This window comes from Rhea americana, unplaced genomic scaffold, assembly GCF_003343005.1.
Source record: "Rhea americana isolate MKP2758 unplaced genomic scaffold, rheAme1 scaffold_92, whole genome shotgun sequence".
Taxonomy (NCBI): Eukaryota; Metazoa; Chordata; class Aves; order Rheiformes; family Rheidae; genus Rhea; species Rhea americana.
Window position 1 is genome coordinate 1,217,799 of NW_028187111.1, and position 22,350 is coordinate 1,240,148.

Consider the following 22,350-nt stretch of genomic DNA (forward strand, 5'->3'; position numbering starts at 1 on the left):
GCCTACGAGCTGCCCCTGGTGCGCAGTGAGAAGGTGGCGCCGCGCTGCGCCGCCGCCCTTTATAGCGGCGCGGGGGGGAACTGGCGGGTCCCGCCCCGTCGGGCCGGCGCCGAATGGGAGCGCGGGGGCCGGGCCGGGCTACGTGCGCTCGGGGGCTGCGGAGCGGCGCCCCCCCTCCTTCCCCGGTCCACTGCAGCGAGCAAAGGTCCCCACGGTTGCCGCCCCCCCTTGGGGCTGCAGTGGGGCTCAGCTGCGGTCGGGGGTGCAGAGCTCCGCGGGGATGGAGGGGGGACGTGGGGAGGAGGCTGTGTGGGGAGAGTGCCCGGTCCCGCCGTGCTCCAGCCCTTGGTGCACTGCTGCTGTGCAGCATGAGGAAGAGGAGGCCAGGGGATGCTTGGCCCTAGAGSAAAGTGGGGCTGCAGGGGTGCGTGGGTGCACCCGGCATGCGCACCCATGCTCGAGGCCCCCCGGCATCCTCCTGGGAGGGCGCATGCAGCTCCTTGCCTGTGCATGGTAGCGAGCTGGCCCTCCCTGGGGACGAAGGGAGGCTACGTGACCACAGCAGCCCCTCTGTTTGGGGAGGCTAGAAAGGAGCCTGGCGTGGGGTTGGCCTCTTGCTAGCGAGGGGCTGCTTCCCCCCCAGGCACGTGGCTGTGCACGCCCAGGCCTTGCCCAGCCACAGAGGGAAATGGCGCCCGCTGCTTTCCCTGGCAGCTCGGCAACAAGGGGGGTGGCTGCAGCCTGCAGCRCTCCCTGTGCCCGCCTCGAGCCCCCCTGCCCCCAGAGCCGGCGGGGAGGGGATGGGAAGGGCCGCGCTGTTGCCGGGGCCATGCCGAGGGCGCAGCAGATTCTGCCCCAGCCCAGCCCAGCCCCCTCTCCCTCCGCCTCGCTGCGGTGCCTGCTGCCCTTGGCCTGTTCTTGGGGAGGGGGTGCCGTTTTGCACCTGCACCGTCCCCGGCCTTGCCTGGCCCCGAGCTGCCCCCAAGCACGCTAGCGAGGCGCGCTCTGAGGCTGCCGGCCCACCCAGCCTCCCTGCAGCCGCCGGGCAAGGCCCCGATAGGCTGCGCCGCAGCAGCATGAGCACCGCGCTAATAAGGAACCGGGGAGGCTGCTACCCGCGGGACGTGACTGCGGAAATCCTGCCTACTACCCCGGTGCTGCCTGCTCGCATCCGCGCTGCCAGGGCGCGCTCATTGGCTGGGGACAGGCCAGGGCCTGGCCGGGCGAGGAGCGAGTGCTCCTCGCGTGATGGCCGTCATTGCCCTGCATGCCGGCCAGCTCCTCCACGCCGGCTGCTCCCAGGCAAAGCCAAAATCCTGCCGGCTCTGCACTGAGACCTAGAGCATGTCTGAGAGCGGCTGTTCCCTGGAGAGGGAGCTCCGAGCACAGAGAGCATGCGCCCAGCTTAGGCATCCAGGGAAAGGAGCGTGTGGAAATACGGGAGATGTGGAGCTGGGCCCGGATGGTGCAATGAGGAAGGCTGAAGCCTTCCCCCCTTGCAGCTCAGCTGGGCAGGGATTTAGGGTCTGCAGAGCGGGATCCCCAGGGATGGGAAGGACGCAGTGGGCTGGGGGAGAAAAGCAGATACCAGAGGGGGTCTGGAGACGGGTCACCCAGCTTAGACGTAATTCAACGCTCCTTATCCTGCTGCTATTCCCGGTGCTGCCAGGGAGCAGGCAGCTAAGTTTAGCCCCAGCCGAGGTTACAACCTTTTCTTAAAGGCCACGGGGCATGGCTTATGTGCTACAGCAATGAAGCTAGAAGTTGCAGGGAGACTGAGGGATCCTGTGCCTCATTCAAAGCATCCCGAATGTAACCTGGGAGGGGCCAGAAGAGGGGTCAGGGGAGCTTTTGTGGGGTGCCTTAAACTTTTGCACAAATAGGAGGCCCAGTGTTTGCTCAGCAAACAGAGATGTTGCTGAGTACTCTGTGCAGGGGGACAGAGTGCAGGTGGGATGAGCCAACACGGCAGCTCCCAACCCTTATGCCCCTGAGCCTGGCCCACAACCAGGATTTTGGGGCTCCCTCTCAGCTACTGGAGACCTGCGCTGGAAGGGAGGATGCCAGGGGGCCCTGGCCACGGTGCTTGCGGCAGCAGCTAGGAGCTGAACTCAGCTCCAGCCAGTGGGAGAGGGTGGATGTGGTGTGGGTAGACTGGCTTGGGAAAGGAGGTGGCAGCATTTCCAGCCATCTCTTAATTTCTGAATTAGGTGGAATCTGTGCACGTGGGCTTGGCAAGGGGCGCAAAAGGGCCTGGTCATAACTGCAGGATTTCGGTAAGGCTCTTGGCTGTGTCTTTGCAGCCCTTTGGGGGGGAGGAAAGACAGAAGAAGTGTCTCTGGCTCAGGGCTCCCTCAAGGTTAGCCAGGGTGATGGGAGCCACTTGGCCGTTACATAACTGCTAGGCCCTGCAGGGACGGCCATGGGGTCACTCACAGCGCTGGCAGGCGGCCGCCCAACAGCGCCAGGCCGCCGGAGTGACACAGGCAGCTCCTCCGGAGGCGCAGGGCTACAAAATGCCTCCCTAGGCCTGTGGTTAGCCAGCCCCCAGGGAAGGGCAGCGCGCACCCAAAATGGCCCCGGGGCGTGTGAAGGCCGCCCCCCCAGCGCCAGCGCCAGCGCCACCGCCCCGGGGTGGAGGGGGGACAGGACGCACCAGGCCTCGGGCTCTGCCGCCACCTCCCGGCGGCTGCCTGCCGGTGGGTGCCGGGGCAGCGGGCGGGGAGGGGGGGACGGCACGGGCCTTGCCAAGCTGCTCGCCAGGCCTGACAACAGCTGATGGGGCGTGCGGAGGTGGTGTTGCTGCCGCCGCCGGATTTGGGCAAACGCTGCCGAGCCTGGCTGAGACAAACGAACGATACAGCTCTTTTTGGTTAGCACGTCAGTTCTTAAGCACAAATGGTAGGAGAGAGAACAGGCAAGGCCTGCGTGCCCCTGCCAGCTGGGCAGCAGGACCTGCTGGCCGAGCGGGGAGGGGGGCGGTGCACGCCTGAGAGGGGTCCTGGGGCTGCAGGGCAGCCCTTGAGCTCAACCTGCTTTGCACCACTTCATAACTTCTCTGCCACAGTGGTCCTTCAGCTGGCAGCCTAGGGCAGAGGTTTTCGGGCTTCAGCGGCAGGTATGCCATGCTCACTCTGATTTTGTCCCCGGTAGGTTCTCCAGATGCCTCAGTCTCCTGCGCCTGTGAAGAAGCAGTGCCTGTGAGCCTGGCAGCGGTGTGCAGCCCACCTGCTCCTCATGTGCCACCCAGACTCTGAGGGCTGGTAGCACAGAGGTCACTACTCCTGTGTCCCATGGAAAGAGCAGCCTAGCTCTCTGACTTTCGCCCACCAGCAAGTCAGCTGGTATCACGCTGTGCCCTATCAGCCCCTGAGTTCAGCTTGCTCCTCTGTTGCCCAGGTCCCCCAGCTCCTGGTTCTCCCCTGGTTTGTGCTCTGGAGTCCCCCTTCTCTGCTGCCTGCACTGCTGTCTCTCTCACCTCAGAGTTTCTCCAAGGTTAGCACCCCAAACCACTGAAGGTCCCAATTCGGTCCATTTTCAGTCCAAAGCAGCCCTTGGGCATGGCCTTCCAGGCCCAATCTCCAGCCAGCGCCCACTTGCGATTGGCCAGAGTCTTGCGCCAGAGTGAGAGCCAGGAGGTTCTGGTCCCAGGTGGGAGGAAAGGGAGGCTGGAGGAGAGCAATGGAGGTCCAAAGCTAGAGCCTTCCTTCATGTCCTCTTCAGCTAGCATGGATTCAGTGTCCAGGGGCAGCAACTGGGAAAGGAGCATCTGGGAAGGTGGGATAAACAGAGAGGAGACAAGGGTGAGAATGGTATTGCCTGTGCTTCTGGGTCTCATTTCTTTATCCTAATGATAACCTAGTGTACCCAAAACCTGCTGTCCCGCTGCCCAAAATCTTCCCTAGGATGCAGGCAGGACTTAAATGGGGTCTGTACACAAGGTGGTGTATTTGGACATGGGAATCACCAAGGGAAGGGCTAGACCAGCTGCTCCTACAGTCTGCAACAATTTCTCTGTCCAGTGCAGGAAGTCGCTGTAGGTCTGCGTGTGTGTGTTGCTTGTCCTGCTGTTGTCGAACAGGTCCTCCTGTACTTCAAAAGTAATTTGAGTCTTCAGTCCTTGGTCTTCTTCTTGATGTTGAGCAGCTGTTTATTCTTCCATGTGCTCGGACTGTTTTCTATCACTTTTTTTCCCCCCCCAGAGGGCTAGGGGCAGGGCAGAACAGATCTACTTGAAATACCTGGTACTAAAGAGGGGCAGGAATGGCAGTGTCACAGGAGTGGGTGTGAAKAAGGAGGCTCTTCACCTGCTGGGGAGAGTGTAGCCTATCTGGGCAGGTGGGGATGTGCTGATTATATCTCTAAGTCCTTGCAGTGCTCTGGCTGCCGGGAAGCAAGGGTCAGGAGATGCACTGGGCCCAGGGGAATCAATGACCCAGCGTCTGGCATTACTGCCCAGGGAAGCAGCCCGCAGTAACTACAGTTCCCCCTCATGGTTACTGACTTAAGGCTGAAGAGCCTTTGTGCGGTTCAGCTCCATCCTTTTCAGTAGCAAGTTGACTTAAGCAGACGAAGGCATTTTCAGCAAGGAATAAAAGCCTTTGCACGGTGAGTCAGAACAGAATCAGTCTTGTTCTTTTTTTAGTTCACATCCTAACTAATTTACTGTAGCTTTTCTTCTTGGACCACATGGTAATGGCGATGTTAGTGCAAGGTGTTAGGGTTCTGGGTAGATTTGGGTAAAAGGGAGCTGGGGAGACTTGAAAACCATAAGCAGTGTTTCTGTAATGGGTGATGGTAAAAGATTTGCTAAATTGAAGAAGCCCTTAGCTGGTGTCCTGATACATACATATGCTGGGGGCCTCTTGGGCTTTAAAGAGGGGCAGCAGTGGAGCAGTACCAAGCTTAGGAGAGAATATCCCAAAGTAATAGGGTGCACCTTCCCTCTGAAATGTGTCAGAACTAGGTCACTGAACATGGTGGATAGCCACCAGTTACAATACTTGTTGCAGCTGATTGCATTTATACTGAAATCTCTCCACATACCTGCTTGTCATTTAATGCAAGGGACGTGATTGTCACTTCTGATCACTGCTGACATAGGGCTGAGTTAGCACCAATCTCTTTATGATTAAAAGCCTCTAAAGGCAACATGAGGAGCCCCACAGTCAGCCATACCAAAGAGTGCTGAAAAGCTTTTATCTGTCTCCTTACCTTGAAATGCTCATGCTCCTCCAGGGGCTGAGTCAGAAAGATACAGTCACCCTAGAGCTGAAGCTGATGGGCTGAAGGGAAGGGAGCAGCAACAACAGACAACAGCCTCTGGCTGCTGGAATTTGGGATCACCACTCATTCCAGGTTCAAACACGACCTCCCCAAATTGCTCCTGACACTCCTGAAACCTCCCTCAGCTCTGTCCCAGTCCCTCCTACCTGTAGCCTCTGTCCTGGTAATGACACAGATTGAACGCTTGCAGAGAGCAGAACTGGGAGGAGGAAAAGCGAGCAAGGCCACGACTGGAGCCCCAGCATCTTCTCCTTGTCCCAGGCCTTGTGGGAGGTGAGGCAGGATCTACCACATCTGTGTCAGATGCAGTTGCTATCTTCTCTGTGCCTTTATAGCTGGAGTTCTGGCAGGCGCCTGGCCCCCAGCTCCTATTGAACTACCCCCTGGAGCTCCTTAACCTTTCAGCCCTTTTGTCCATGGTGATATATTTCAGGGTGAGCTCAGCAAAACCCCTTCCTCTAAAGAGAAAGGACACAAAGGTATTTACTGAGTGTCTGGGAAGACAAATGTGAGTTGAGCTGCTGCTGGCCAGAATCTGGAGGTGTCTGGCAGGGTCAGGAACAGGGTGAGACCCTGAGACACATCCTGAAGAGAGATATTTAAGGCTGCGGTATATAGGTGATATTAAACATCCCCTCTTGGGCAGACTGCCGTTAACATTATTTCTCTAATCAATGTAAGCATGGACTACAGCTCACCTAGCGATAGTCACCCCACTGACTGCACAAAGCTGTCACAAATTCAGCTATGCGGCAATACAGGTTCTTGTTCTACTTTTTAACATTTATATGTTGGTGAGCGAGTTGGCCTGGGAATGAAAAGCTCTTGCTGCAATGAGTGTGACTTCCAGCACTAACTGTGTGGAGTTTGTGGTAGTGGGTCTAGTGCTAGTGTGCAGATAATTTGCACCATGGTTATCCTGAGTCATTACTCAACATAAACCGTCTGGAGGGCCTGAGTTGAGTTTCCAGAGGAACCAGCACAGAATAAAGCTCATCAAGGCTGAACTTACATTTTCTCAAGCGCAGGCACACAATGGAAGTAGGACAGCAAGGAGCAGATTCCTACCTCCTAAATCTTCTGGCGATTAGCTCTCTCCGTTTGTTTGCCTCTCCCATTTTACAGTAGTTTCTCACCAGTTGAACAAGGCAATGAGGTCACTGTTTGGAGACCAGAATGCAGAAGTCAGCCTGGGCGGGAAGGCAGAAACTAATCARGAAAGTTTATCAGGGGAGAGAAAGAGGGGACCGTGCCCCAGTACAAGAACAGTAATGGGTGTGCTGGGTGATTTTAATACTTTAAACTTCCTTTGCATCACAGAATGTAATTTGGGCAAAAGTTGACAGGAAATAGTCTGCTGTCTGCTTTTTGCTTATTTTGTTAAGAAGAAAATTAAAAAGTAAGTCTTTTGCAGAGATAACAAATAGTCACAGCTCAGCTATTTGCCCTGTCTTGCTTTTCATCCCTCCCTCCCCTCTCCCTTCCTTCCAAGTATTCTCCGCTTGTAGATGCAAGCTTGTGGGTCCTTCTCTGACCAAAGAGCCAGACAGTTTCATGCACCATTATGCATCCTTTCTTCTCCCTGAAAAGCGAGTGCAGGGCTGCCGGCTGGAGCACTGAAGCTGGAGTGCAGGCAAGAGAGATTTTGCACRGGTAGGGTAGTGGCGGGAGCACTCCAAGCGTGCTGTTTCTGCCTGATTCCTGTGACCTCTAGCAGGTGCTAGTTCCAAAGCAATGCTCTGGTGATCCTGTCTAGCAGTCCTGTATGCCCCCTCAGGTGGAGCAGCTATCCAGTGCATGCCAGCAAATGGAGAGGCTACCTAGGCACCTCACTGATGGGTACCACTAAGGCATTTCACAGGGACAAGATGACTCTGGTGCCAGCTCTTGAAAACCATAGAGGGAAGGTGACTGCTGGATAGCCACAGGATGTGCTGTCCGCATGGGCACGCACATGGAGAGTATGTGCGACCTGCTAGCACTTGAGGTTGGAAACACTTTAATCTAAGTGACTGGTGTATGATGTACACACACAACCAGCCCCTCCCTGGGCTGGGAGAAGGTGCAAAAGTTTCAGAGGGGTAGGGAAGAGAAGAAGGAGGACGGGATGTGGGCATGTGTTTATCCCACATGAAAGATATCTCTGAGGATTTTGTTCTGTACTCCCTATTCACATTTTACGATCCTGAAGCAACTCAGTTTGCTGCAGTGTTCCTGCTCCTGACAAGTCAGCTGCAGGCAGATGAATTTCACGTTGAATTCACTATTTCCAGGAGTCATCTCTGTCCTGAGCAAAAGGTAGTAAAAACGTGACACTTTGTTTTTGATACCAAATGTGATGGTGGTTTGGTCTGGCACCCCTTGAATGTGGTAGCTCCCAATACTGCAGGAAGAATGACAGAAATGTGTTTGCAGTTGCTCTGAATTCCAGTGCACTTTCATGCAAACTGAATTGCAGGGATGGATAGGCTTTGAGCTCTCAAGGGAAGGATCCTCTCCTTGGATCCAGCAAAATCTGGGCCTGTAACCAGTGAAGGAGTTGCTATATCAAGAACATTTAAGGACTGCAGAAAATTTGCAGCAAAGCCCAATGAACTGCAGGTATACCCTTGACTCAGGTGTCACAAAGTTGCAGCTGGTCTGTATCTCAGCGTGATGAGGTAGGACCTTGCTGGGACTGCAGTACAACTGAATAGTTGCTTTGTCATGTCCTGGCAGTGCCTGTGAAGTAAAARGGCTTTGGCAGACATGCAGTCCATGATTGCCCCAGTTTTCTCAGTCTCAAATGGGTTATTGTCTGTCTTTCCGCTCTGGTGCTAGCAAGTTTCCCTTTTAAACCCTCCCCCCTCTGATGGTGGGGCACTGRTTCTATAGCTTGAAAGACCAACAGAAAAGTGGTCTCCTGCTGAGTCAGTCTTTTATAAGCAGAGTTGCTTAAAAGGACAGGAGCAGGGCAACTAGACAGTAGGAGGACTGCAAACTAGGTGAAGTACCCTGGGAACACCCTGAGGTCCATGGCAATGCTGATGGTTGCTGCAGGCYTCAGGAGTAAGGATGATATTCCTGTCATTCCCCTGGTACCATGGTTAGTAGTTGAGACTTGGAGGCTTGGAGTCTTCTAGAGAATGGTGGACTGCACTGATCTTGGCCCTTAGTAATGTCACTCCCTCAGAAGAGAGACCATTGACAGTGCAGGCTGGTCCCTTCAGTTGTCCTGGTGCAACTCATGGTCACCATAGAAAGAGGTTTGCAGGGGACCAAGGGGCAGCAACCAGCTGCTCAAGGCAGCAGTCTCTGTTTAACTGTTCCAACACATCTTATTTTTTCCCATTTTCTTCAGGACTTCCTTTGTTCATGATACAGAAGGTCCCTTATTCCTTCAGTGCCAGGGGATTTCAGTGAGGTGAAGGATACTCCACCCGAACAGCCTGCAGAAGAGGATCAACAGGAGCTCCTCCTTGCTGAACTAGTGCTTGCACTTGACCAGGCAACTGTTGTTCCTGACAAATTGCAAAGGCCAGATTGCAAGGCACTGAGCGAGCCAGCATTTCAGTCCAATCACTAACTGCCAAACCCTCACCCCATACTGGGAGGGAACAGGTGTGTGGCTCTCCGAACGGATGTCTAGCCACTGTTGTAGAAAAGCATAAAGCATGGCTTGAAGGTAGGTCAGTGCTTAGACAGTTTTATAGCCATCTTGCTATGTCCCACACCGTTCATAGTCCCTTCACCATGGTATTGTCATTGTGTTATCTCTTATATATATGAAAGATTTAATTCACAGGCTTGTAATGCCTTGAGCCTGGGTATAAATCCGTATATACTGTCCTTTTTTTCTTTCATTCCCAATTGTGAGTGACATATCCCAGCTGGAAGGGTGGGGGGAAATCATGTACAGTATGTGTGACTTCAGTATTGTATTGCTTATTAATGCAATAGCTGCTGCCTCTGTCTCTTGTAGTCTTCACTGAATCTTTACCAGGAAGGATGGGAAGGGGGACATCAGCGCTGTAGCTTTTTGATCCTTGTATTTCATGCAATTGCCTTGCATTTGTGGGGGAATTTACTGTAATCTGGCTGATTTACACAGTAGAAGCTGCAAGGGGAGGTGAATCTTGCCAGTGAGTCACAGGGTTGGGGGAGAATTCTTGGTTCACATGTCCCCTCCCAGATCTCTGTCTCCTCATGGTTCTGTCATGTGGTTTGGAGAGCCACTTTTGCCCACCTCTGCCCCTCCAGTCTGAGTATTAAATGCCTGCCTAAACATTGTTCCAGACTCATGCTGTGGGAACGTGGAATTGGAGAAATCATTGCAAAATTTCAGCTGCTGCTTCCTTCTGTTCTGTTCTTGCACTTCATGTAACACATTAAATGTTTGCCTCTGTTGCTGCCCAGAAAGTAGCTGCCTTCAGGTGGCACACAGGAAAGCTAAACTGTCATCCACTCCTGGCCATACATTCTGTTTTCAGTGCCTTGCTTTTCTTACTCTTTTTGTCCTTAAAAGCAGCAGTCCTTGCTGTAACTGTCCAAATCCGTCTTCCTTGTATTTTTTTTCTTTTTTTCATGTTCATTCTGAGACAGGGATTTTCTTCTACTGGGCCCAGGATGTCTGTAGTTTCTCAAGTGTAAGGGGAGTTTGCAAGGGCAGAGGAGGGGATTGTAGCTCTGCAGCTTTTGCCATTGAAGACTGAGCCACCTGGTGAATGGCTGTTCCAAGATTACCAGTGCTGCAGTAGTTACAAGAGACCCAGAAGTTTATTGGTTCTCTAGCTAGCAGGCAAGGCCAGTGCTAATCTTTAGGTTGTAACAAGCAAGCACAGGCTTGACTGAGGGGTAAGAGGGTGGCTTTAATGGTCCTGTTTCTACAAGCTGCTAACATGTTTATGTCCMTTCACATATTGACATAAAAACTATATCCCCAGCTCAATGCAATTTTTGACTCTCCTTTCATGTAGGACTCAAAATAAGCAATAGAGATGCAAGTTTGTCACTGGTTTTGCAGTGGAGCCAGAGAGGGGCTGAGCAGCAGATTCCCCTTGCTGCTGAACCAAGAATGACCACAATGATTGCAGGAACTGGGCAGAACCTCAGAGACAGAGAATGGGGAAGATCTGCAGGAACCTGCTGAAAGAAGAGGATGTTTCTGATTCTTGCCCAACTGGTCACTGGCTACAAAGGGAAATGACTGCATTGTCTGAGGTGTCTGCTTTTTGGGACACTGACATGTAAGAGGAGATAATTCTGTACTAATAGGCCTGGCACAAATGCTACCGTACTTGTGAGAAGGAAGGTAAAAGCACAAACAAGGTATGGCCAAGAGGTGCTTCAGTCAGATCTAGGGCTCTTCGTGGCAGCAGGGGCTTGAGCACTGGTGCAGTATTCCTGRAAGGAAACAGCTGAAGTGCTGGTCTTATTTGAAACATAAGTGGATTCACAGCAGTGTAGTGCAACAACCAATGGTATGAGTATACTTAGTAACTTTGATTGAACAAGTCAGATAATTCTGAAGCCCTTCCTAATTTGTATCGTTTCTTCCATTTACTTTGTTCTCTAATGAAGTACTCTAGTTATAGTCTAGGTCAGTCTTTATTTTTGCATCCCTCAGTCTTCTTGTAGAGATCTCAAAGAAAAAGATCCAGGTAATTTTCCCTCAAAGCCCTGCAGTGCAAGAGCCTCAGCAAGGATCAAATACATTTTTGTATTTGTCCTGTGTTACAGAAGCAGAACGGTGTGCTTACACCTGTGAACAAAATTGGAAGTAGTTGCATTAAGTGAGCATTTTGTACTCAGTTTAGTTTGGCTGTTCTTAAATAAATAAATAAATAAATAAATAAAATATCCCCAACAACTCTCCCCTAAGGAAACCTTTGTATCAGAGCATTTTCATGCACCTGCAAAGCCGTGAAAGTGGCAGCCACATCAATTACTGCCTTTCTTTGAAAAGATATCAAAAGACAGCTTTGCAATACTTTTAGCCTGGTGTAGAACTTCCATTTTGTCCTAATTTAAAGTGCTGCAAGATTATAAGGCAGTTGAGAGAAGACTGCTTCATAAAACCAGTTTTATTTTTAAAGACAGCGGCAGATGGTTCCCTCAGCACACCCGGCGGGCTGAAGATCTGGTGATGGGAGTTGTYTTTGTGGGGGTTTCTTCTTCTGTTAATTCTGCTGGGAATTCTAAGAGAGTAAAACATGTGTCAATAAYCAGCACTTGACTACCTCGAACAGAGGAATTTGCTGGTAGCCCAGACAGTGATCTAAAGTCCTGAGTGCCCTCTGCCCACTCCCAATGATCATCTGTGCATAGGAGAGCATGCAGCAAGCAACTGAGGATGTGCATTACACTGCAGCTCTCAGCCTATGGAAATCCTTAAGGGGCCAAGATCAGTCTTCCTTTCCCTCTCCCCAGTTTAATCTTTCAAGCACATGTATAATGTCTTACCATCCTCAGAACTGTTCTCCTCATCACTGGAGAAGGTGATAATAGGTTTTTTGGGTGGACGGCGCTTTTGGGTACACTTATGGTTCTTATGGTTTCGGAGTGCCCGAGGTGGAGGTGTGACAAAAGGTTCACCCACATTACTGTTGGCTGTGCTCAGAGGCTGGCGGTGTGAGCCTGCCAAGAAAAAAAAAAAAAGAAGTAAAGGCAGCAGCTGTTTTGTCTGTAAGGGTGAGGAAAAGGCCCTACCTGTCTCTACTGTACTGCAGGATTGGAAGGAAGACTGCGGTCCTGCAAAAGGAACATACCTTCCACTGGTCTCCGCTTGGCTGGCTCTGGCAGTAGAGTTTCATYGCCTTCCTGGCATGTCTCTGCTGATTCCAGTCCTCGGCTATTGCAAGCTTGCAGCTTCTGCTCCAACTCTTCAGCCAGAGCCTGATGGACGTGTAAGACAGTGGCAAAGAAAAAGGGGGTTGGGAGGAAGATATTACATCCATAACACAACCATCAGCATTTCTGATACTTTGTTGGGGGGTTAGGAACAGCCATACTTATTATGGAAAATTGCAAGTTTTTCTAATCCTTGGGTGTAAAAGCAATTGTGCTGTCCTGGCTTGGACACTTTCCCCCATCCTTACCTTGGACTCAGTTTTGCTGGCTGCTCTGCGGAATCGAAGTAGCACAGCTTGGAAACAACTGTAGACAGCTGGGTCTTGGAGCTTGTCTGCAAAGCAGTCAAAATTGTCTTGCAGCTTGTGAAGGCCCCGTTCCGTGAGGGGAAGCAGAGTAAGACAGTGAGACAGATCCCGATATTGACGCTCAGTTCTGAGAAAGACAGAACGCCTTGGATCATATGTGAAGGTACATAAAGATGAGCACATCATACTTAGAATAATAACTGAGCTTGCCTGTAAGCAAGTAAATCTCATGTTCAGCAGGGGAAAAGCACTGCAGGAAACGCTTTAGCCCCACATGCTGCAGTTCTGAGTGCCATTCCATATCACCCACTTAACAAGGGACATTGTATTCCATCAAATACAGTGATTTAGTTGTGCCTAGTTRTTTTGTCAGAAAAAAACATTCACTGCACCATTCAAGAACACAGTCACTCATTTAAAAAGTGTCACAAGTTACTGTTAGCTAAGAGGGTAAATATAACCAGCCAAGTGAGAGGTCTTCCTGAAGAGAGCCTCTCTCCTGGCCAGTAAGAGGCAAAAAGTAGGCCATTTTCATTAAGACACAAAGTGAGAAATTAACAGAATGCTCTATCAAAGTGAAGACTAGTTTCAGATTTCAGTGAAAGTTGCTATTAAAAAGGAAAAAAATCTGAACTAACCCATTTAATATAGCTTGCTGTGACAGAATGAGAAGAAAAGCTAGGCCAAAGCCCCTCTTATTAAGATGTACAAAGCAGAGGGCCAGAAGTCTGTCTCACATACACTCTTTCAGAATGCACTGTCCAAAATCAGATGGATGGAGAACAAAGCTGCAGCACCAAGGCCTTGCTTCCACACTTGATATTTGGCATGTAGCTATGTCTGGAATTCCACAAATGTCAAAGGGAAAGGCTGCAAAATTTTTTTCTGTAAGATCTCTTGTTGTAGCCTGGAATGAGAGTCTTGCTCCAGCATTACCTCTGTATGTTAAACTGATGATCTTTGTGGTACAGAACTATTAGGACACGTTAACAAAGCTGAGGCATGGCTTACACTCAGATGGTTCTTTACAAATGAAGTCTAAAGAGCTCAGTGTTCCCCAGAGGCAGTTTTGGAGAGAGGTGCCACTCTCCATTCCAGCTCAGAAAAAAAAAATCCAAATATTACATTTCTGGGGAATATACAACTCCCTGAGGTAACTGAGCAGGTCACATACCCAGCTACTGTGTACAAATGGCCAAGATAAGCAGACACAGCTTAAACCTCAAGGGCAAAGTCACAACAATGGAGAAGGAAAAACCACAGGAATGGAGGAAGGCAGAGTGTACCRAACACAGTAGAAGGTAAAATGAAGATAGTGAAAATACATGGCAGAGGCAGATAAATGTCTATTATCTTYCTTCTAAAAAAAGTATATTTCTGCATCAGTGAAGTTCATTTTCCCCTGCTCTCCCAGCTGTAACAACAATAGAAACTCAGGAAGCAAAATGATGTCTCAGAGCCAGGGATGGGTCCGGTACAATACATCCACAAGCACCATAAGCAAGGCAAGCACATCTTGCAGATAGGGCACAGGTGTAAGTGTCTTATGGCACAGGCCCTCAAATAAGGAGATGGAGTCCCAAGTACAGAGCTACTTCTGAGCAGCCCATGCACAGAACAGGGACTGGCCTTTTACCTAGGTGGTAGAGAACATGTCGCATAGGACCTCTGGGCTGGGGAAACCCCAGCTCCTCAACTGAACACATTCATTTCTTAGCTAAGATGCAAGGGAATGGCCTATGGAAAGGACCAAAACACTGGAGTCGGTCTGTCTCCTTGCATAACAGTAACACAGCTAATTTTAACAAAAGCTCTCCCCAAAGAAAGGTGGGGAGGGTAAAGGGCCAATCAGTGTAACACAAGCAGAAGCCTTAACAAGTTATACATACTTATTCAAGCATTTTTAGGAGGAAGATAAGAAGGAAAAAAAAAAAAGGAACTAATCAAAAAATATTTCAACTTTCGCCTTCTTACCACGTCAGAAATATGATAGGAGTCTGGTCATCACCACTGAGTAGAAGTAGGTTTATTCTAACAATTCTTGAGCAACAGACTGATTTATCTGTCAACAAAATTAGAATCAAAACTCACCTGGAAGTCCGGAATCGCTGACAAAGTTTCTCTACCAAGCTCTCTGTCTGCTTGTCTTTTGTGATATATGAGAACAAATGCCTGAAAATAAATACATAAATAAAATCAATCATGAGAGCCCAGAGAGGAAACTCCATTTCTGCCTATACCATGGGATGTTTGCAGCTATCCTACCCAGTGATCTGATGGGTGGTCCTCCAAATATGAGGTATACAGAGAGCTCTGCAAGCCTCAGACTTAGTTCAGGAGAAGCTGTAAGCATACACCTATTTCAAATAGCAATCACAGTCCCTACTAGGGGACAGCCACTATGGCATAACATATAATTAAAATGCATATTTGCCTAAGAGCAGCCAGCAACATCTGCTAGGAATGTAGCTAAAAGATCCAGCTAAATCAAAATACCTTGCAAGCAGAGAGAAGTACCAATGTCTGCACGAGGTGCAAGGCAGGAGGGACAGAGAAAGCTGCAGTGTCTACTTCCTATCAGCTCCTTCCAGTTTTTACGGAAACAAAACACCTCCAGACAATCTCCTTGCCTCACAGCTGTGCTGACAGGCTGGCATGCCAGAGAAGCAGACCATGTAGTATTTTTCTTTCCTCAAAAGTGTTCCTTTTTAATATTAATATTGTGCTGGGGTCCCATTGCTGTAATTTGGATCAATGAAATGATGAACTTTTTACACTGAAGTGGGAACAAAGCCTAACAGAACTTAAAAGCTAACCAGATTCCAGACTTCTCTCAGCTTCTTGAGGGAGGGAAAAAAAAATTATATATATMAATGTATGGACTTCAGAGTTAAGTTTTCTGTATTTTGCATATCATCCTCATAAAAATCGTTGGATAATTCCTCTGTGTTAAACAGGCACCTGGCCTCCCCTTTTTCTTACACCAACATTTCTGTTAGCTTAAGCTCAGTCAAATTGCCAGTGCTCTGGATATAACTGCTTTACATACATCCTCACTTGGTCTTCGTTTGTTCCATTTACAAGTACCACACTAAGCTTCTTTACTTTTTTTGGTAATGAAACCCTATCCTCAAAAACCTTCCTCTGCACTTGCTCCTGCTTAAATTAATCTTTCTTGAATCTAAGTGACCAGAACCGTGAAAGAGCTCCAGACAAGGTCTCACCAGTACTACCAACACTTTCCTATACATAAACTTGAAGTACACCGTTGGCTGTAAAAAGTGGAATGCATCTCAGCTTTTCAGCTAAACTTTTTAGCTGTAACTTTATAACATGGTTTGAACAATAATTTCTAAATACCCATTCTTTTACTTTTTCTGCCAGTTTTCATTTCAGTTTATCACTGTTACCCTCACATTCTCCATGAGTTAGTTCTTCCCTTTAACAATGATGCTCCCCAGCATTTTGTCCATCAACAGTTTTCACTACCCCTCTCTTTTTTAATGCCTCCTTATTCTCCAGTCTAGTAAGTATCCCTGGAGCATAAGCCACTACTTCCTCCCTAGCCTGTGCTTTTGTCCACCACAGTTTGTAAGTTAAACSCTATCCTTTCCATGCTACAACCATTTCGTATCATGCTATATGGAGAAATAGTTCCGTTTCAACTATTATGCCCTACTGTCCTGTCTAAAGTGTATGACTTGGTGTGCTAACRGATGATCAGGTCTACCACACAATTCTGTAAAATTCATTAGCTTCAGACTAATTTGATACCTGCCTTCTTTAAGGTAATATTGCCTTTTCTCTTATTTGCCATGTACCTCYAAGTTCTCTCCCTGTATGTTGCTGGAGATCAGTTAAGTCAGTCTATAGCTGCCTTGACCACATCGATTCCTCTTTCAATGTAATGTAACATTTATTATTCTTTGTGGTGATGTCTGTGGTAATACCTCCAGTTTGAGATTATTAAAAACATACAGCTGTGTATCCTTATTCTTTTCATTTACATCTTCTTCACAATGTTTGACTGTGAAGATTTGCTTCTACTTCAGATACTGACTCCCCCTTATATATGTACTATCAGTAGCCATACATTGCTTACCTTGCTATTTCACATTATGCTCCTTACTGAAGGCTGAAGCAAAACATTCGTACACTCTTGCAGCCATAAATTATTTTCAGTCTCAATTTCACTAATTTCTCACTAATAGACYTTCTGAGTGCCCTGCAATTCCTGCCTTTCCAAAATTCCATCTCTCTTCCTAAATGCACTGGAGTCTCATGGATGGAAAACAGAAAATCGCTGGAGGTTTTACTGTACTCTGCAGCAACACAAATGTTTGTATTTTACCAGCRCTTCCCTCTGCAATCCACAGGGATTCAGACAACTCTGGGAAAAAAAAAAACCCACGTGGCTAAGAATCAGAAATGAGTGGAGAATGTCTGTAATTCACCCACTGAAGAGGTTCTGTATAAGCTAGGTTAAGTCTTAAGAAAAATTGAGACCTCAGTAAGCACTCTTTGTACTGCCTATAAGCAGCAGATGCCCTGAGACTGCATATTGTAATAGGTCTCTACAATATAGAGCAAAGCTTTAAAAAAACCCAAAATCTATTACCTCAACTACAGCTTTTTAATATTGCTACAAAAATTTGATAGGTCATCAAAATGACAAAGAGGGCAGAGGTCTTTAAAGACTGTTGTATTCTCCATATGTTGCACATCTCTTTCACACATCAAAACCAACAGGATTTTCCTTTTTCTAGAARGAAAATCCTTTCGAAAGAGTCAATAGAAAAATCTCTTTGTGGAGTCTCTCCTCACCCTCAACTACGTGACTTCAGAAATGATCCACCTTGACATGACTCCCATTTTAGGTGCAGACTGTGAAAAAGATCAAGGAGAACAACGGAAAAGCATTTTGTATGTRTCACTGAAGTTTCTGTTCCCCTGATCTGGCATCCCCTTTGCATAAACAGAGTCCTRGACAAAACAGGTTTCCCCTAAAATACCTCATAATAGTACGGAAGGATTCCTCGTCCACACCGCAGTCAGGATCTGAGAGACGACTGATGATGTCCGGAAGCAGGTTATAGATGGCATTACCCTGTGAGGGACACAAGGTTCCATATGAGATRCAGAATTAGGAAGGATGGCTCAAGCCAAGCCAGAGAAGCTGCCCGCCTAAAATTGCTTCTCCCCACCCCAAAGCTACTGACTGAAATCATCAGCTTCTTGAAACCAGTCATACACAGCCAGCCAAACCTATCTGAGGCTGCTAGGCTCCTAAGTGGTAACATTTGCTACTATTCTTGMCTGCTTGAACTGTAACTGCCTCAGATTTAGGTTTCTGTGTCACAGAGCCAAGAGCAGCTTTGCAACTTCTCAGAGACAATACATTATCTGAGCCCTTAAGTTGGGGAACGCAGCTGTAAGGCCTAAAGGTAAAGCGCAGAAAACTGTTCYAGAGCCTGAACTAGATGCAGACACAAAAGCAAAGGGATGAAGTGCAGATTTGGAGCCTGCCTTCTGATATGAATGGATGAGGTCACTTTCAGCAACATCAGAGTTAAAACAAAACTAGTTTTGCAAGATTCCCTTTATTTGCCCCCATTTACGCAATACAGAGGAGAGAGACGACTGCTCCAGCCACTGATACACCTTCCCCAGCACTCCTAACAACCAGCCTCCCTCAATCCCTCTCTGCTCTTGTTCATCAAGATCCTCAAATGTCCACTTGCCTTGTTGGAGAGTTCACTGAAAAAGTTCTGAGCCAGTCCCACGATTGCCTCCTCTGGATCTATGAGCAGAGCTGCCATTTCACTCACTTGCCCTTTCACCTTTACCATGTCTTTGAGGATGAGGTGAGTCATCACCAGTCCAGCTGTCTGCCTCACATTTTGGCAGGGGTCCCGCAACCTGATGGAAACAGTTGCCACAGTCAGCAACTGAGCATCCCTGAACTACTGATATCCCACAACAACTTGCTCCACAGCCCAGGTTCATTGTATCCCTGCTCTAACATCTTCAAATTCGGGCTTCTGGAACACCCTGACCTTCCAGAAGCCCAGTGTCACCCATCCATCACCTCACCCACTGCTCCCAGCAACAAGCACAGCATCACCTGGCATAGAGATGTGATGTCCAAGGTTCCACCAGATTGGGGAAGCGGATGGCCAGATCTCCTGCTGCAATCATGAGGTTGGATCTCACACCAGGTAGAGTGGACTTCTCCATCATGGTGAACAGCAAGCGCAAATGGGAGTCACAAAACTCAGAGCTGATGGGATAGGGTGGAAAAAAGAGAAGATACAAAAATCCTTTCTCAGAAGCTATATTGAAACAAAAGCTAAGAGTGCTCTTTTTTATTTATTCCCTCCACAGCAAAGGATTTGTAACATTTGCTTGTGCTTCAGTTACCAGGAAGAGCTAGAAGAAAATACCATTATGGCTGGACATTACCTGAYCATGCAGACTTTGCCAAGAGTCAGGGCTGCAGCAGCTGAGAGTGCTGGATCACTGTAGAGCCCGGGGTTGTTRCAGATCTTGAGCACCAGTGGAACAAAAGCAGAGAACAGGTGTTTGCCTAGACAGTGAGAAGGAAGAGAACAGATCTGAGCATAGTTCAGACATCCCTTTTTAAGGAGAATTATTTTGTCTATCCCAGAACTCCTGGAGACTAGACAAACTGGATAACTTACTTTTGCCATTGAAAAAAAAATCTTCTCCAGAGGCAGAACAGTAAAATGGACAGCCTACACCAAAGTTAACACTGAAGAAAAACTACAGTTCCCTTCTGAAGGAAATTGTCTTCCTTATTYTGGACCTGTTACCCACTACATCTGGTACAGGTTGCCTAGAGAGGTTGTGGAGTCTCCTTCTCTGGAGAGATTCAAAACCTGCCCTGGATGCAATCCTGTCTAACATGCTCTAGGTGACCCTGCTTGCACAGGGGGTTGGACTAGATGATCTCCAGAGGTCCCTTCCAACCTCAGCCATTCTGTGATTCTGTGATATCTGCTCTTTCACATACGGCAGGCAGAGGCAGTGTTCTTTACTGGCAACTACACTTACCATCTAGAAGCTCGGTCTCACAAATGCTGCGGATGAGCTCAGCCTCAGTATCATCAGCTGAGGCTCCCACAAGGCCCAGTTCCTCCTCCATAGTGGTCTCATTTCCTGTGCTCTGTGCAGAAAGGAAGACTGTGAAGGAGGGAGTTATGTTGCCTGTCTTCTTTTTCCTTTTTCTTTTTTTAAATAAACAAACAAACAAAWRATAGTGTATTCTTCTCTCAAGAGAGAGGTGCTTGTGTATTACCAGAAGCATGACTAGAGTCTGGAAAAACAGGCTGATGGAGAGTCTTAAAATCCACTTTYCCCTCAGATTTAAATGAAGCTATGATGAGTGATCCAGGATTTGCCAGTCCATGTGCCACAGACACAGGACACAAGAAGTCTAAGCTACTGAAGCTACTAAGCAGAGACAGAATCAGACACATCTACCACCAGGGCCAAAGTCCAACACAACTCAAGGGACTTGCAAAACCTAGAAGCAAGAAGATTAAAGCAGCCTTCAAACTGCTRATTTTGTGAGCAAGAATATGGTAAACCTTGTAGCAGGAAAAACAAACAAAACCCACAACACAAGGGAAGTAAAGAAACAAGGTCTTTGCATAAWGGACCAAATTTGCATCCAGTTGCTGCTTCTGGAAAAGCCTCTTAGTAATCTCCTCCAGTATGAGAAATGATAGTGACTGATAAGCAAGATGAATGATGAATTAAAGCATAGTGTCTCTGGACAGAGTAGTGTAGGCATCTGACAAAGACTGGATACCTAGGGATACAAGATATTTTCCTTTTCTCTATAAGCCTCAATGCACTCTGGAAACCATCCTGAGGCAGCTCTAACCAAACAATCAGAGTTTTTCTATTATGCAGATCTCGTTACAAAGGCTACTTCCATYATTATGTCTGAGAGAGGTTAGAACCCTCAAGCACTATGGATCAAGGTTCCAGAAGCCCTTCTGCACAACTTGGGGCACAAACAGAGGTTTTTCATCACTAGCAACTATTACAGAAGATTGCAATGTTAAGGAAGGAGGTAGTGGGGAGAAAGAACGTGGTTACTGGGAGCAGGAAGATAAACCTGTCCAGGACAYGACATTTCATTCCCAGCCCTCTCTCTGTTCAAAGCCCAAGGGCAGCCAGACAGTTTTACTGAACAGGGTCAGTCAAAAAGATCTCAGCTCCCTGTCAATCCTGTATTACTGTACAGCTCTATACACAAAGCATGTGTTACCCAAGATCTCACACATCTTCAGGACTCTGTTCCCCAGAAGTTTGCTGGGGAGTGGTTGGGACCTGAGAAGCACTGCCCAGAAGAAAAAGCTCAGTTCTCACCCGAGGTCTCCGTTTCTTTGCGCTGCCTTCAGAATGCTGCTTGGCCTTCTGCTCCTCCCTGAGGATGCGACGTCTACGTAGCTCTGTGCTCACAGATACTTCCAAATACACTACCTGCTGTAGTGCCACCTGCCCCACAAGGGACACCAGGTGCATCAGCAGGAAGGTAGGGAGACTGCTAGCACTATCAGAGACTCYGCTGGGAGAAGCCCCTGGCTCTGGCAGAGAAAAAGTACTACAGTTCAGTGTAGATCTAGATTCCTCCCCCATCAGTTACCACCAAACCTCACTGACCCTACATCCCATCCCCATGCTCTACAGACCTCTTTCCTTTTGCTGCATTCTCATCCTCCTGCACCAATAGCTTCATGAGCTCCTCAACTCTGTGCCCTCCCACCATTACTCCAGGCCACTTGATCACAGAACAGGAAACCATTGGTACAGACTTCAGCAGCTTTTTCCTCACCTGCTTTCTGCGCATCAGTATCCTGCAGCTTCTCCAGAGCCTGGTGACTGCATGCCTGCAGGATGTGAGCACAAATCTCCTCTGGTCCTTCTGCTAGCTGGTAGATAAGTGTTACTGCTGTCTCCATGAAAGGAATCCAGTGACCATTTGGCTGGGAAAAGCCTAGTGAGGGGTAGAGGGAGCCAGGTGTCACACATACAAGCAACACCATAGTCTGTCTCACATCCCCACCTCCAATCCTACTGCTGACTTGAGCTCACCTTTACTCACAGCCTCACTTAGGCTGCCAAAGAGCATGTGTGTCTGTGGCAGCCGAAAAGGTGCACTGCTCTTCCCCAGTGCTGGCTGCAGAGAGAAGAGATGAGTTACCCTTGCCACACAACAGTCACTTCCCCACCCCCTTGCCTTCCCCAGAATTTAATCTTCTTACATGCACACTGCTAACCAAAACCATGTTAGGCTCATGGGAGAGACATTCAGTACTGCCCAGCAACAAAATATGCAGCAGGCACATTATTGTCACTTTTCAGGACATGGTGGCAGTATCAGGCAAATTTAAAGCTTGGCCAAAGAATGTTCCCAAGCCAACCCAAGCAGTTCTATGACTTTCCCTTAAATCAAAATGGCTCCTTTGGAATTGTATGTTATTTTGTTCCCTTGTTCTCCACAAGGGCCAAGAAAAGAGGAAAACCCTTACAGTATCTTCAGAGTTATCCAAAGTTTTCTGTAAATCAACAGGATGCCCTTGCCTAGGGTTACTCCAGAACCACAAGATCTTGTTTAAAATACCACCTCACATTTGGGCTGATACAAATGCTCTGTATCATTTCCACTGTGTTTTAGGTTGAGAAAAAGAAAACCCAGAGAATTACTAAGCTGAGTATGACAATGCCTGAGATATCGCAGCACATCTGTAGCAGCCTGATCAAGGTACACTTGACTGAAACAAGCTACTGCTTGAGGAATTAACAGCTTTCAGGAGCTCAAGACAAAACGTCTCAATTCACTACAATCCCACACTCCCTACTGAAGTTTTGGACTTTTTTTTTTTTTTTTTTTTTT

General features: G+C 48.2%; 2 protein-coding genes across 2 annotated transcripts in view; both read right to left on the reverse strand.

Annotated features, from left to right (window-relative positions):
* Window positions 1-3,481: 3,481 nt before the first annotated feature.
* LOC146584529 (C-type natriuretic peptide 2-like) lies at window positions 3,482-5,531 on the reverse strand. The gene is made up of 2 exons (XM_085324592.1): window positions 5,433-5,531; window positions 3,482-3,769 (listed from the first exon to the last, which is right to left on the reverse strand). The coding sequence occupies exons 1-2, from the start codon at window positions 5,529-5,531 to the stop codon at window positions 3,497-3,499; spliced, it is 372 nt and encodes a 123-aa protein (XP_085180718.1). The 3' UTR covers window positions 3,482-3,496.
* A 5,799-nt stretch (window positions 5,532-11,330) lies between these two features.
* The window catches only part of NCAPD2 (non-SMC condensin I complex subunit D2), a 23,903-nt gene continuing 12,883 nt past the window's right edge, over window positions 11,331-22,350 (reverse strand). The window contains exons 19-31 of the mRNA XM_085324544.1: window positions 21,549-21,633; window positions 21,289-21,450; window positions 20,823-21,040; window positions 19,497-19,608; window positions 18,885-19,008; window positions 18,547-18,702; window positions 18,164-18,341; window positions 17,435-17,529; window positions 14,514-14,594; window positions 12,363-12,549; window positions 12,033-12,159; window positions 11,728-11,901; window positions 11,331-11,462 (exon numbers count right to left, since the gene is read on the reverse strand). Coding sequence (XP_085180670.1) covers window positions 11,380-11,462; window positions 11,728-11,901; window positions 12,033-12,159; window positions 12,363-12,549; window positions 14,514-14,594; window positions 17,435-17,529; window positions 18,164-18,341; window positions 18,547-18,702; window positions 18,885-19,008; window positions 19,497-19,608; window positions 20,823-21,040; window positions 21,289-21,450; window positions 21,549-21,633 — 1,782 coding nt within the window. The 3' untranslated portion in view covers window positions 11,331-11,379. The remainder of the gene's footprint in view (window positions 11,463-11,727; window positions 11,902-12,032; window positions 12,160-12,362; window positions 12,550-14,513; window positions 14,595-17,434; window positions 17,530-18,163; window positions 18,342-18,546; window positions 18,703-18,884; window positions 19,009-19,496; window positions 19,609-20,822; window positions 21,041-21,288; window positions 21,451-21,548; window positions 21,634-22,350) is intronic.